This window comes from Pongo abelii, chromosome 1 (assembly GCF_028885655.2).
Source record: "Pongo abelii isolate AG06213 chromosome 1, NHGRI_mPonAbe1-v2.0_pri, whole genome shotgun sequence".
Taxonomy (NCBI): Eukaryota; Metazoa; Chordata; class Mammalia; order Primates; family Hominidae; genus Pongo; species Pongo abelii.
In genome coordinates, this window is record NC_071985.2 from 121,581,008 (window position 1) to 121,595,911 (window position 14,904).

Here is a 14,904-nt window from a genome sequence, read left to right on the forward strand (position 1 = left end):
GGGAATAAATTTAACCAAGGAGTTGAAAGATCTCTACAATGAAAACTACAAAGCACTAATAAAAGAAACTAAGGAGGACATACACACAAAATGAAAAGTCATCCCATGTCCATGAATTAATATTGTCAAAATGGCCATACTACCCAAAGCAATCTACAGATTCAATGCAATCCCTATCAAAATACCAATGACATTCTTCACAGAAATAGAAAAAAAATCCTAAAATGTGTATGGAATCACAAAAACCTCAGAATAACCAAAGCAATCTAGAGCAAAAAGAACAAAGCTGGAGGCATCACACTACCTGACTTCAAAATATACTAAAAAGTTATAGTAACCAAAACAGCATGATATTGGTATAAAAAGACATACAGACCCAAAGAAATGAGAACCCAGAAATAAATCTATGTATTTACAGCTAACTGATTTTTGACAAAGATGCCAGGAACATAGAGTGGATAAATAATAGAAAGGATAAATAAATGGTCCTAGGAAAATTGAATATCCACATGCAGAAAAATGAAACTAGACCCCTATCTCTCACTATATTCAAAAATCAACTCAAATGGATTAAAGACTTACAAATGTAAGACCTAGTAGTATAAAACTACTAGAAAAAACATAGGGGAAATGCTTCAGTACGTTGGTCTAGGCAAAGATTTTATGGCTAAGATCTCAAAAGCACAGGCAAGAAAAACTAAAGTAGAGACAGCAGGGCGCGGTGGCTCACACCTGTAATCCAAGCACTCTGGGAGGCTGAGGCAGGTGGATTATTTGAGGTCAGGCTGACCAACCCCGTCTCTACTAAAAATACAAAATTATCCAGGTATGGCGGTGTATGCCTGTAATCCCAGCTACTTGGGAGGTTGAGGCAGAAGAATCACTTGAACCTGGGAGGCGGAGGTTGCAGTGCGCTGAGATCATTGCACTCCAGCCTGGGCAACAAGCGCGAAACTCTGTCTGAAAAACAAAAACAAAACCAAAACCTAAAATAGACAAACGAGACTATAACAAACTAAAAAGCTTCTCCATATCAATCAATAGAGTGAAGAGTGAACCTGTGGAATGGGAATAAGTATTTGCAAATTATACATTTGGCAAGGGATATTATCTAGAATATACAAAGAACTCAACAGCTAAAAAGCGACTCATCCAATCAAAAAATGAGCAAATGATCTGAACAGATATTTCTCAAAAAAGACATATAAATGCCAACAAATATATGAAAAAATGCTCAACATCATTAATCATCAGGGAAATCCAAATCAAAACTTCGATGAGATATTATCTTACCCCAGTTACAAAGATTATTATAAAAAGACAAAATTAACAGATGCTGGTAAGGATGCAGAGAAAAGGGAGCTCTTTCTTGTACACTGACGACAAGAATGTAAATTAATACAGCCACTATGGAAAACAGTATGGAGATTTCTCAAGAAACTAAGAATTACCATATGATCCAGCAATCCTACTACTGGGTATTGATCCAAAGGAAGGGTAATCTAGATATCAAAGAGATACCTGTACCCCCATGTTTATTACAGCACTATTTACAATAACCAATATATAGAATCAACTTAAACATCTATTAACAAAGGAACGAATAAAGAATGTGGTAAATATACATAATAGAATACTATCAGCCACAAAGAAAAATGAAATCCTGTTATTCCCAGCAACATGGATGAGCCTGGAAGACATCATGTTAAGTGAAATAAATCAAGCACAGAAAGATAAATACTGCAAGTTCTTACTCATATGCAGGAGCTAAAAAAAAAAAAATGCTCATAGAAGTAAAGGGAAGAATTGTGGTTACAAGAGGCTGGGAAGGGTAAGGAGGAGGGGAGGATAGGGACAGGTTGTTTAACAGAAGCAAGTTACAACTATGTAGGAAGAGTAAGTTCTAGTGCTCTACAGCAATGTAGGCCGAATATAGCTAACATTAATGCATTGAATATTTTCAAAAAGCAAGAAGAGAGGATCTGGAATATTAACACAAAGAAATAAATGTTTGAGGTGATAGACATAATTACCCTGATTTGATCATTATACACTGTACATATGTTTTAAAATATAACACCGTATCTCATATATAATTATTATGTGTCAACCAGAAGGAAAAAAATACTCCTAAGATTTTGGCAGGCATATATATGGGCAGGTACAATATGAGTTTTATTACTATTTCAAACATACAAAAAGTTTTAAAAATCTGATGAACACCCTTGACAAACCTCTCAGCTTAAAAAGCATAATTGGAGCTCCATGAACAGCTCTCTCCAATTCACCATGCAATCTCCCCCAAAAGTACCCACTAACCTGAATTTAGTCTTTATTATTCCCATGTTTGCCTTTAGACTTGATTACATATATATACAATCCTAAACAATAAAAACTTATTTTGCATACTTTAAACAATTTCTAAATGGTGTACTGTGTGTTCCACATGTTGCTTTTTCTACTCAATAAAATTTAGGGTGTGATTTGTCACACAAAAATACTGTTAAACTTTATTATATTTGAGAAGAGGGGTTAGGGTGAGCGGTAGGAAGGAAAGGCAGATAAAAAAGGGAAGATTTTACTTTTTGTTTTATGCCACTCTGAATTTTTCTAACTATGTAATTTTTTTTCCCTTCACTTTTCAATGTCAACATAAGTTAACTGGGCAGTGAAATTATGGTCAATGTGCCATTTTAATTTTCTTTTCATTTTTCTACACCAAAAAAAATCTAACAAGTTATTTTTTAGTGAGGTGAATCAAAAGCATGAAAACTAGCAATATAAAAACAAAAACAAATGAGTGTTTAAACAACTCATGATATTTCAAAAAGTTATATTGAAATTTGACACGACTCTTTTTGATAACGGCATTTCTGCTTTTCAGGGGTATAATACAGGTTAACACCAACTTCCTTTTTCTGTCTTATGTGATGAGGACTAAACTGTTGATTTTTACTTTGCCCAAATTCGTATCTAAGGGGTCTAGGGAGTCATGCCCTACAAATCATAAATTCTCATCAGATGGGTTTTATTTAACCCTAGATATCTTGATTTACTTTCCAACCTGACTCTGGCATAACATTACAAGACAAGGAAGAAAATCAAAATATTTTACCCCAAAACATGTTTCTTGGTCATATTTTGAATTGGTCCTGCAAAGCTGTTCTTTGTGGGGGAAAATTTGCATCTGTAAAGAACCTCTATTAACATAGCTAGATCTTTTTCTTCCAGACTGTCCCAATCCTAAAGAGATTAACTAAGATCTGAAAGGGAAACCTTTGTCATCTATTGTCTCTAAGGACAGCCACTATAAGACTTCAAAAGAACTTTGGTCTCCACAATCTTTATCTTAACCTGAACATTCCCTTTCTATCAATCCCAGATCTTTAGACAAACTTAGCCAGAAAATATTTAAATTCAACTACAGCCTGGAAGCCCTTCCACTCTGAGTTGTCCCGCCTTTCTGGACCAAACCAATGTATTTCTTAAATGTATTTGATTGATGTCTCATGCCTCTCTAAAATGTATAATACCAAGCTGGCTGGGTGCGGTGGCACACGCCTGTAATCCCAGCACTCTCGGAGGCCAAGGCAGGTGGATTACAAGAACAAGAGATTGAGATCATTCTGGCCAACATGTTGATACCCTGTCTCTGCTAAAAATACAAAAATTAGCTGGGCGTGGCAGCGTGCGCCTGTAGTCCTGTATTTGGAAGGCTGAGGCAGGAGAATCGCTTGAACCAGGGAGGTGGAGGTTGCAGTGAACCGAGATTGCGCCATTGCACTCCAGTCTGGCAACAGAGCGAGACTCCGTCTCAAAAAAAAAAACAAAAAACAAAAAACAAAAACAAAAAAACAAGCAGTGCTCTGACTACCTTGGGCACATGTTCTCAGGACCTCCTGAGGGCTGTGTCACAGGCTGTGTCACTCATATTTGGCTGTGTCACTCATATTTGGCTCAGAATAAATCTCTTCAAATATTTTACAGAGTCCAACTCTTTTTGTGGACGGAGGCAAGGTGAACCCAAGTATATTAACATATACCAAGTTGCAAGACAAATTCCGAATTAACTTATGACACTAAAATCAAAGCTACTAGCTAATGAAGTTTAAATACCGAGTAATGAACAGATCAAAGGGAAATTTTGGCTCTCCATATAAAAAGAGAGAAGTCTGTATTTCTACCCTAAGAATGTGAAAAATAAAAGCTAACTTATTTTCTTATCTACCAGGAGGACTGCTTTTTCTAAGAAACAAACTGAGCTTAAACTATTATAATAATGACCTTCCTTTCTACCAGAAAGATTGGTGTCTGAAACTCTAATACATTTTAAAAAATTAGTAACATAAAAAATATATGGGAAGTTCGTAATACTATACATGTAGACATGAAACTTAATGATCATCCACTGGCATAAGGCCCAAAAGAATCAGAGATACAATGAAAGAGAATTTCCCTGGGTGATAAAATTTATGAAATTCTCTGACTCCAACATGATGATAAAGAAAAATATAAAAGAAATAAGGACTTAGATGAATTTGTAACTGGAAATATTATGTATCATTAGAGGAAATCATGAATGGGAAGGGGGCTGTGGAAGAACAGATTATATACCTAATTTTTTTGATCAATGAAACAATAACCATCTACTATTTTGAACATTATACGCTAGGTACCCTGAATGTATGATCATCATATCACAAAATAAGATTTAAAGAGGGTGACTTAGAGAATTTACTTATCTTACTGAAGATCACAGAGATAACAGCTTGTCATAGAAAACAACCAAGACCTATTTAAATGCATTCTGCTTTGAGCCTAATAAGGATAGCTACCTTGTAGCTAAAAATGCATCCAGGCATCTCCATTATAGGATATTACCTTCCCTTGCAGAGCAACAAGCAGCAGCTCAGTCATACTCTGATTCCACCTAGCAGCAATTCTGAACCATCACAACTAGTGAAAAGAATAGCTTCCATTCTGGAAGTCTCCCTAAAGATTTAACTAATTCTTGGGTTATTCATACGTTCCAAATCACTTAAGAACAGAGGCCAAGAAAAAGTATTACAGGGGAACACATTACCTGATATACTCTGTGGTGTTCAATAAATGACTATTAGTGGCTGAACTATCCTTGAACCTGCTCTCACTCCTTGATCCCCATCCTAGAACTAGTTTAGTACTCACTGGAATCAACCCACCTCCCTGTTGTTCTACTATATCTCTAATGATTTGTGTGATTTGGACCAAACCCTTCTGGGAGTGGCAGTCAAATTCTCAGACAAGCCCCAAGTGAAACAATTTAAAGGATATGTGATAAAGAATCCAAGGACATATTTAAATAATGTACTGGTTTGTGTTTTTTAAGTATACGAACTGAGCAACAGGAAGAGTTAAAAAGAGGAGGGGAGCTGGGCGCGGTTGCTCACTGTAATCCCAGCACTTTGGCAGGCCAAGGTTGGTGGATCACCTGAGGTCAGGAGTTCCAGACCAGCCTGACCAACAAGGTGAAACCCTGTCTCTACTACAAATACAAAAATTAGCCGGGCGTGGTGGTGCGGGCCTGTAATCCCAGTTACTTGGGAGGCTGAGGCGGGAGAATCGCTTAAACCCCGGAGGTGGAAATTGCAGTGAGCCAAGACAGTGCCACTGCGCTCCAGCCTGGGTGACAGAGGCAGGCCCTGTCTCAAAAAAAAAAAAAAAAAAAAAAAAAAGAGGAGAAACCAGATTTTACATCTATAAAATCTGTATGGACTGTATTTGTAACAGTAAAAGAGGAATTAAGGGTGATGGGAAATGAAAACCTGGAAAATGACAGAAATCACATGTTCTGGGGTAACGGTGACCCTCAATAGCCATTCACTTTAACGGCTTTTATTTAACCTATGGAAACAGACAAATTGATGAAAACAGAAAAGAATAGGGGGTTGAATGGTGGTAATTTTATCTCAAAGGACAAATAATCTGAGAAGATTACTTAAAAAAAATTACTTCAAGCTTAAAACAAGGTAAGGAATGTTGTGGCCATTACCATCTCATTTAGCTTAGAATCACTCTGACATGGTTTAGTTAGAATTACCTTCTATTGTCTTGAATTACCAGAAACTGATCAGTCTAACTAGTACAGGCAGAACAAATGCTTGTAATTCTCTCATCTACCTACTAGCCTAGTTCATGTTTTGGTAAGGATATTTTAAAACCAAAGAAATAAATATCAATTTATCTATTCTAATAAAGAGTTCTAGTTTTGGTTTCAAGTAATGAGTACAGAGGGTAATAGAGGGTAACAGTAGAAGAGAGGCTTGGATCTGAGAAGGCCTGTGTGAGTCTTTGTAAGCAATAGCATGCATCCTTTCTTAATGGTAGCCAGAGCAGGATATGGAATAGGAAACACATTATACTGACTTTTTCTCACACTTCCTTTGCCACAGTTGTTAGAATAATAAGCCATATACCTGAAGTCTGTCAGGCATACATGTTTAAAGGAAGAGAGAAGGGAAATTTAACACTTCTCACTAGAATGGAAAAAAAACCTTTTGATAAGGCTAGTTTACAGTCATGCCATACTAAATACCAGAGAGTTTTCTGTTGTTTTTTTTTTTGCTAAGACTTTATTCTACCATTTAAAAAAATGAAAAACTTTTTTGTAAAAAAATGAGATTTAGTGACTTTAAAAGAACATTTTACATGTTAATCCCTGCTAACATTAATTTAACTACTAGGATCACAGTCTACTGTTTGCTTCTGGTTTCCAATACGCAAGTGTGTAGGCTGTACTTATAAGCTTTATCACAGTGTGTGTGATATTTTAAAATAGTTGACAGACAGCTGTCAGATTACTTTATCTTTAGTTAAAATGACCCCGCGATCCCAATTACAATGTTTTTGGTATATAGCAAATGTTGAGATCTGTTAAGAAACTCTTACCTGCTCTGTAGCTGTAGGGCAGTAGAAGACTAATAAAATAGTTGTACAGATGTTTATTGACAGTCCAATGATGGTGATGAGATTTGGGGCAATCCAGGAGGGAACTCTTCTAACGAGCCACTCCCAATACCCTTGCATCAAGGGCTCAAGCAGGGACCGTCCAGCACTTTGATATCTGTGTTCTTCTAGCCGCTTTAGTTGGTGTCTTGACAATGGTGGTGTTGGTAACTGAAACAATTTATTTAATACACATCCTGTAGTACTCATATGCCCGAAGCCCACTGGGGACTCCGGGTGAGAATCTCCACATCTTTTCCTTGTTGATCGATGCCCACTCATGGATCTTGTTTTTTTTTTTAATATTTAAAGACAGTAATTTACCTTCTTTTGTAGGTTTTTGTGGCTGGTGCTTACCTAAAAAAGAAAATAAAATAAAAATTAAAAAATACACTTGTTGGCCACTATTTACGTCTTATGCCAATATTAACAAATTAGGAAACAAAAAATCAAATTGCAATAAAGTAGTAAGTATCAAACAGGACCAGAAAAGGAGGGACCTGATTTTGGTTCTAGTTCTTATTGAAAGTGTATAACCTCAACTTTAAGCAAAAAATAGTAAGAGACTTTAATAGTAGTACGCTTCCTATTATCTGATAGTCTGTCTGACTTTGAAGCTCATATTCTTTTTCGATCTCACACTGCTTTCAGTTGTATAATGCAACAAATGTTAGAAATCATCTCATCATTACACATATACGGAAACGGAGGTCCCAAGGCTACCAAATTAGTATTAGTATCAGAGGAATGACTTCAATGAGTCTTAAAGTAGATTTTTATTTAATGGTAATAGCTAACATTTATTGGGCATGCCCTTCATATTACAAAACTTAAGCACATTTTATATACTAACTCCTTTAATCCTCATAAACATCCTAGAAGGCAAGGACTATTAATTATCCCCATTTTTACAGAAAAATAAACTAAGGCTCAGTGAGGCTAATTAACTTGTCCAAATCACACAGCTGGTAAGTAGCATTCAAACAAACACAGGGTTTCTGTTTAAACTAAACCAAGTAGTATTCAAACAAACACAGGGTTTCTGTTTAAATTAAACCAAAAGACAAAACTTACTTATTGGTAAAAACGAATATAGATGGTATTCTCGGTGGAGATAAACAACAATGAAAAAAATTAACTTTAAGACAGTATATATGTATTAGCAGAGTGTCCCGATGAACTGAGGAAGTAGAAGGAAAAAAAGTGAAAGTGGGTTAAGTGATCACTGCTGATAAAGGACCTTGAGTTTAATCCCTGAAGTATTTGTATTTCATTTAGAAAAGATTAGAGATAACAATTATAAGTAATCAAGTAGCATGAGGAAATACAAGAGTATTTTCAAGATGAATCAGAATGGAGAAAATAGAACAATTAGAAATTAGTAAGTACAGTGATCTCAATGGTTTGAAGTGGTGAGGGCCTATAGTAGGATGGTAAAAATGAAAATATGAAAGACAGTCAAATCTATAAGTAATTTCTATTTAGATGGAAGATTCAGCAGAAAGTACTTAAGAATTAGATATGAGAGGTGAGGAAACAGAAGAAAAAAAGTCAACAGCTAGAGATTACTGGTACTGTTGTCAAAAGGGCAAGTTGGAAAAGAAAATCAGTTTGTTATTTTTTGGCTTTTGGGGTGTAGGGGGTGAAAGGGAACTAGGGATGAGGGTAGGAAGGGAATATATACATGTGACTTTTAAGTAGAGATGTTTTAGACAAAATCAAAAAACTGGAGTTTTGTTAAGAGTGAAAAGTTCAGGTCACCAACTTAAAAGCTAAAGTCCGGTTAAAAACTAGAAAGTAGAAAAGTTCTCAAAGGGATTAAGCATTGAAAGAAAAAAATGAATAAAGAACCTTGTGAGAAATTTACCATAGTGAGGAGGTGGAGGAACAGAGACCATAAGATTAAAAAAAAAAAAAGAAAGAATCTTAATAGAACAAAAAGATTAGTGGCATAGGTATGCTTTGATCTTCTGGCTGGAAACTATCCACAAAGCAGTATCAAAGTCCCAGAAATGGTATGGGTCTAGGACATCTCGACAATGGATCTACTATCAAAACATGCTCAGTTGTCCATTTTAACTTTTTTTGCTGTGAGAGGATCTGGTTTATTCTGCCTTTGCAGGGTGGTCCTGAGAGTGGCAGGTTCCCCCCTGTCTGGGGTAGAGGGGAGGAAGCACTGGAATGCAGTGAAGCCAGGCCAAGGCCCAGAGGCAGCTGTGGTAGACTGCAACATGGTGCTCCTGCTGCCCAGGATGGAAGGCACTGAACTGAGACCAGGCCATGGCTAGAGGACTATGAACCCAGGCCACATGTGCATTCTAGGAAGTGGAGCACAGGGTCACATGCCATAAAACATGAAATGTAGGCACTCAGCTCATGAGTAACCACATGGACAAGTAGGTACCAGCCAGGGGGACACTCACTCCATAGCCTGGTATGGACATGTGAACACAATGGAACAGGACTTTTTTCCTATAGCCCTATAAATATCAAATTCCAAAATTTCAATGTTACTAATGACCTAAGGTGGCATCCAAAACCTCTGTCAATCACGTATCTCAATATTTGGTTTAAAAATAGTCATTATAGTCAAGTTAATGCCCTTAAATAAATTTTCAAAAATCTCAAGAGACTCATCAGTGTCACAATTTAACCAACTGAGATGCCCTGAAATAAAAATATTTAATACTTTGTCGGGCGCAGTGGCTCACGTCACTTTGGGAGGCTGAGGTGGGTGGATTACCTGAGGTCAGGAGTTTGAGACCAGCCCGGCCAACACGGTGAGACCCCGTCTCTACTAAAAATACAAAAATTAGATGGGCGTGGTGGCAGGCACCTGTAATCCCAGCTACTCAGGAGGCTGAGGCAGGAGAATTGCTTGACCCCAGGAGGCGAAAGTTGCAGTGAGCCGAGATCGCACCACTGCATTCCAGCCTGAGTGACAAAGCGAGACTCTGTCTTAAAAAAAAAAAAAAAAATTAATATTTCAAATCAAGGAGAAAAATCAAAGCTAATTTCTTATATTTTGAGGAATTCTTTCACACAACTGTATCACAAAGGTACTGATTAAAACTGTTTTAATGTTTATATAATATTAAATAACCGGTGACAAGATCACTTTAGATCAAATGAGAGACCAATAACCACCAATACACTTAGCTTCATAGTAGCCAAATTTTCTATAGCCAAGCAATGACATATTTTCTTATTTGGTAAATGATAGCTCTTACGGAATTCCACTTGAAATGGGAATTAAAAATTTAGTCAATTCCATTTGTATTCTATTGTTGCAGTATTCTATTCCCTTACTGTAAAAAAAAAAAAAAAAAAAAAAGGAAAAAAAGATGAGTGCTAGCCTGCTTTTGGCACTAAATAGCTACAAGCAACTGATCCTAATGGTTTTAAGTTTGAGCATTTGGCAGGACTAGCTGATAAACTGATACTTTCCCTCTCAGTTTTTCCCTTCTGCGACCTAGATTGTTTTTAACCTTCTATTTCTCTTTTATAAATATCTACATTTTGACAAACCTTTCCAGATCTAGCCACTGTACAAATTTATACATGAAAAGAGGCAATGAGTTTTTGAAGGTTCTCTTTGCCAACATTGCAGCAACAATGTCTCTGTGAAGCTATTAGCAACAACACTGCAAATATAAATTCAGATACATGTAGTCTCTGACCTACAGATGGCTACTTTACTTTCAACACATACATATAGATACAGAGTTTGCAGTCACTACCACAGGTTCATCTCTACTCTTCTTTCCATCATATCTGAGATCCAGGGGCTATGACCATGAAAACCATTACAGAAAAAAACAGGAACTTCTGAATTTTAGCAAATGAAAAGCAAGCATATCTCAATGGAGCCGCATAGGGTAGGTGGCTACAATAGGAAGATCAGGACAATGTGGCGAGGAAGGAAAAACGGATGTGGGATGGGAATACAGAAAGGAGGTAGAATATTAAAAAATTATTCTATGTTGGGAACGGTGGCTCATTGCCTGTAATCCCAGCACTTTGAAAGGCTGAGGCAGGTGGATCACCTGAGCTCAGGAGTTTAAGACCAGCCTAGGAAACATGGCAAAACCACATTTATACAAAAAAATTAGCTTAGCATGCTGGCCTGTCGTGCAGTCCCAGCTACTTGGGAGGCTGAGTTGGGAGGATTGCTTGAGCCCTGGAGGTTGAGGCTGCAGTGAGCCATGATCACGCCACTGTACTCCAGCCTGGGCAACAGAGCAAAACCATGTCTCAAAAACAAACAAACAAAAAAACCCAAAAGTTATTGTAGCCACCTGAAATTTTTATATGGAGTCAGGCCTATGACCAAAAGGATGAGCAGAAAATGTCCTTTTCTTAACACAGTACAAGTAATAAAAAGAAAAAAAAAGTAAGAAATTAAAATTATTGCTGGCTAGCTTAGAAACCTAGCCACCAGTCTTCACGGTTATAAGAAAATAGATTACAAGTTTCCAATGCATTCAGCCAACATATAAATGCAGTGAATGAGGCTGACATGATCCCAGCTCCTATGTCCAGTGGGAAAAGAAAACTAGTAAACAAGCAAATAAAAAAATTACACACTGTGATAGGCACAATGAGGAAAACAAAGTGCTAAGCTAGAAAATAGCTGGGGTTACACATTTTAAACAGGGTGAAGTCTTCAAGTAGCTTCTATACCAAGCTCAGAGGAAAAGAAGGAGCCAGACGTTTTAGGGGAGGAGGAAGAATAATCCAAGAAAATGGAACACGCCCTGAGATAGTAAAGAGTTTGTCTTGCTCAGGTACAAGAGAGATCACCATGGATGGATAGGAGTAAACCAGATGGAAGAATGAGATAAAATGAAGTTTGGAGAATTAACGCAGAGTTGTCATTTTACTTGGATGTAATGGAAAGCAACTAATGTGCTTATAAAGAAACCTGTAACTTTGGAACACAGCCAAAATTATTTGTTAACTGAGGACATGTTTTCATGTATTATAATAGTAAAAGTGAATATTTTAAACTGTATAAAATTCCCATCAGCTGTAACGCTGTAAGTCAGTTCATAATAATACTGTCAAAGTCCTATAATACTGTCACAGTCCTATAGCTATTTTAGCCTTTTCACTTGTAATCAGCAACTCCGTTCCTCTGTTAAAATCTGGCTCTAGTGCTCTGCTCCCTTTAAAGCACTCATCACACTTTGAACTTTTTTTGTTTGATTTTTTTTTTTTGGTCTTCCCCCACACTGTTCTGTATACTCCACAAGTGCATGGGCCAAGCCTGTCTTGTTAACACTCTTTTCCCACAAGCTCATACCATACTTAGCACTAAGTAGATAATCAATACTTATTTTAATTTAATTTAATTTTGTGAGACAGGATCTCGCTCTGTAGCAAAGGCTGGAGGCAATACCAGATCTTGGCTGACTGCCACCTCCTCCTCCTGGGTTCAAGCGATTCTTGTGTCTCAGCCACAGAGTAGCTAGGATTACGGGCATGTGCCACCACACCCTGCTAGTAGGTAATCAGTACTTACTGAACAATTAACAAATATTATTCGTCTAGTATTTAATAAACACTTAGTGGTTCCAGACTCTGATGAAACAGACAGGCTGAAATATAACATTCCATACCTTTAAGAAACTCAAAAAGGGGAGGGTGGGGTCTCATAAACAGCTAAGTTATGAATGCTATCAACAAACTCTTTTGTAAGTCCAGAGGAGAACTAGGAAAACACATACGGTCTGACAAAGAATTTTCTTTGTGCAAGCATAAATATTTATGTGGAAAATCCAACAAAGGTAGAAAAAGTATAATCAGAGATATTTAATTAATACCTTTACTAAAAAAGTCTATCATGCAAAACAGCTGCATTTATATCAGCTGAGGATAATGGCATACGGGCTACATTATTCCTGTGTGGACTTTAGCATGGGGAATGTCTGACGAGTATCAGATTAAAAAAAAATCTCTAACTCCTGAGCAGTGCATAAGGTAAGCTTACACAATATACAACCTGTTGTGTGAATTCCAGAATTTCCATCCCCACCATGTCTAAGGGTGCCAAGTTTTGATCTGCACTGATTCAGCAGTATGTTTACAGTCTTTTCACAGGTAATTGGCTACCTAAAGAAAAATACTCATGGCCACACTAGCAGAAAGGAAGGGCAAATTATAAAGAACAAGGAAAGAAAGGAAGAAAAAAAAGAAAAAGAAAACTAATAGGATCACAGGATTAAGTTCAGCATTATTTAACAAGTGATACATAGAGCGAGTTTACAAAAACAAAAGCCTTATCAGCAGACTTGGAAGCAAAAACAGGGCTGTGTAACACAACTTAGATCTAGCGTTTTGCTGAAGTGAAATCTTGCACTCCTTAAAAGAGGAAATAACTTTCTTCCCCCTTAAAAAAAACACACACACAACATAAAAATCAGCAAAAGCTTGGTATTTTATAGGTTATTTTTCTAGCCCCTTAAAAATAAGCACAGCATGACCCTCAAAAAGAACATCAGCACCTTTAACCAGCTTAAAAAACAAATCTAAAGCCTAGAAAACAAAGAAATTGTGCAATAAAATGTGATTAGTGTTAATATAAGGTAGATTTACCTAACTCATTTCTTAAATGTGTTGGAAAGACAAGTTGTGCAGGGGGCTTTAACTAGTTTTTCTCAGCATAAAACGAAGAGGAAACTAAATGCTTTTAGAACCTCAATCTCGAATTTTATGTGAATGGCAATGGCTCTAAATTAGTACTGCTCTAAATGCCCTTACCAAAGTCTAACTTGTGTTATAAGTCGTTCAACTCAACATCTACGGACTGGACATACTCCTAATAGTTCGAGTAGGAAATAAATCTTTATTCTTTGTCCACATACAAGACAAGACACTAACATTTGTTGAAAGACAACTATGAATTTGCCTACTGTTATACTATGGATTTACTGATTAACTAAAAGACTTCAAGCAAAATTATATATTCAATACTAAGGATGCAAAATGGCAAAAATGACACCAAAATGCCAAGCACTGAATTGGAGAAAACAAGTTAAACATGGCTAAAGATCCCATTCATGCAGTGTTTCTGGGAAACACTGGTGTTTCAAACTGGTGTTGCAAACACCAGCAACTCTTCTGGTTATTTCTCCTTGCAAGAATGCTGCTGAAATAAACGCCAGCTAGCAATCTCACAGCTTATGAACATAGGCTGAAATTTCTAGAAAAGTTGCTGACCAGAAGCGCGTCCCAGCCACAAACATCAGCACTGCATTCCTAAGGGGAGACAAACCCGGCAGAGGATGCCACACGGTGTGTGGACTTGCCAGCATTCGGGCAGGAGGGTGTGGACCTGACAGGCAAGGTCCGTTCCGCACGGGTAGCGCTCCCAGCCCTCGGCCCGCTCAGCGCTGGCCCTCCACGGTTCTTCCCACCCCTACCTTCTGCTCCCACACAACAGCCCCCCGGCTCCCGCGCCGGCGCTCCGCCACCCCAATGTCTCCACAGAGGGGCAAGGGAGCAGTCGCCCCTCGCCTCCCCACAACCCCGCGCGCGAGGCCACCCTGCGCCAGGAAGAAGGACGGCGTTCGCCTCGCGCGAGTTCATACACAGCTATATCCTAATGATCCGCCCCAGAGCATCCAGTCCTCTCTCCACTGGCCCCTACAACGCCCTTCAAATCCTTCACGCCCGGTGACCGCGCCCTGCAGCCTTACCCTGACCCCAACAAGTACACCCCTAGAATTATCGCCTCCGACTCCAGCCGACTGGGTGACTGATCGGCGGCAGCACGTTCACGACACTTTCGCGATTGCCGTAAAGGGAAACAAGGTTTGAACGAGCAGCGCCGCAAGCGCGCTCCTCGGGGCCGTGAGCGCGCCTCGGGGCCGGCCGGTCTGCTCAGGAGCGCGCCTCATGGCCCAGCCCTGTCTCCTT

General features: G+C 38.2%; 1 protein-coding gene across 4 annotated transcripts in view; it reads right to left on the reverse strand.

The window, feature by feature from the left end:
• The window catches only part of CEPT1 (choline/ethanolamine phosphotransferase 1), a 45,757-nt gene that overhangs the window by 30,432 nt on the left and 421 nt on the right, over nt 1-14,904 (reverse strand). For 2 of the 4 annotated variants that reach the window (XM_002810452.5, XM_054529639.1), the window contains exons 1-2: nt 14,685-14,787; nt 6,928-7,341 (exon numbers count right to left, since the gene is read on the reverse strand). In XM_002810452.5, the coding sequence (XP_002810498.2) occupies nt 6,928-7,266 (339 nt within the window). In that variant the 5' untranslated portion in view covers nt 7,267-7,341; nt 14,685-14,787. Of the gene's footprint in view, nt 1-6,927; nt 7,342-14,684; nt 14,788-14,904 lie in introns of those variants that run through there. The other 2 variants (XM_054529634.1, XM_063728183.1) reach the window with 1 other exon arrangement.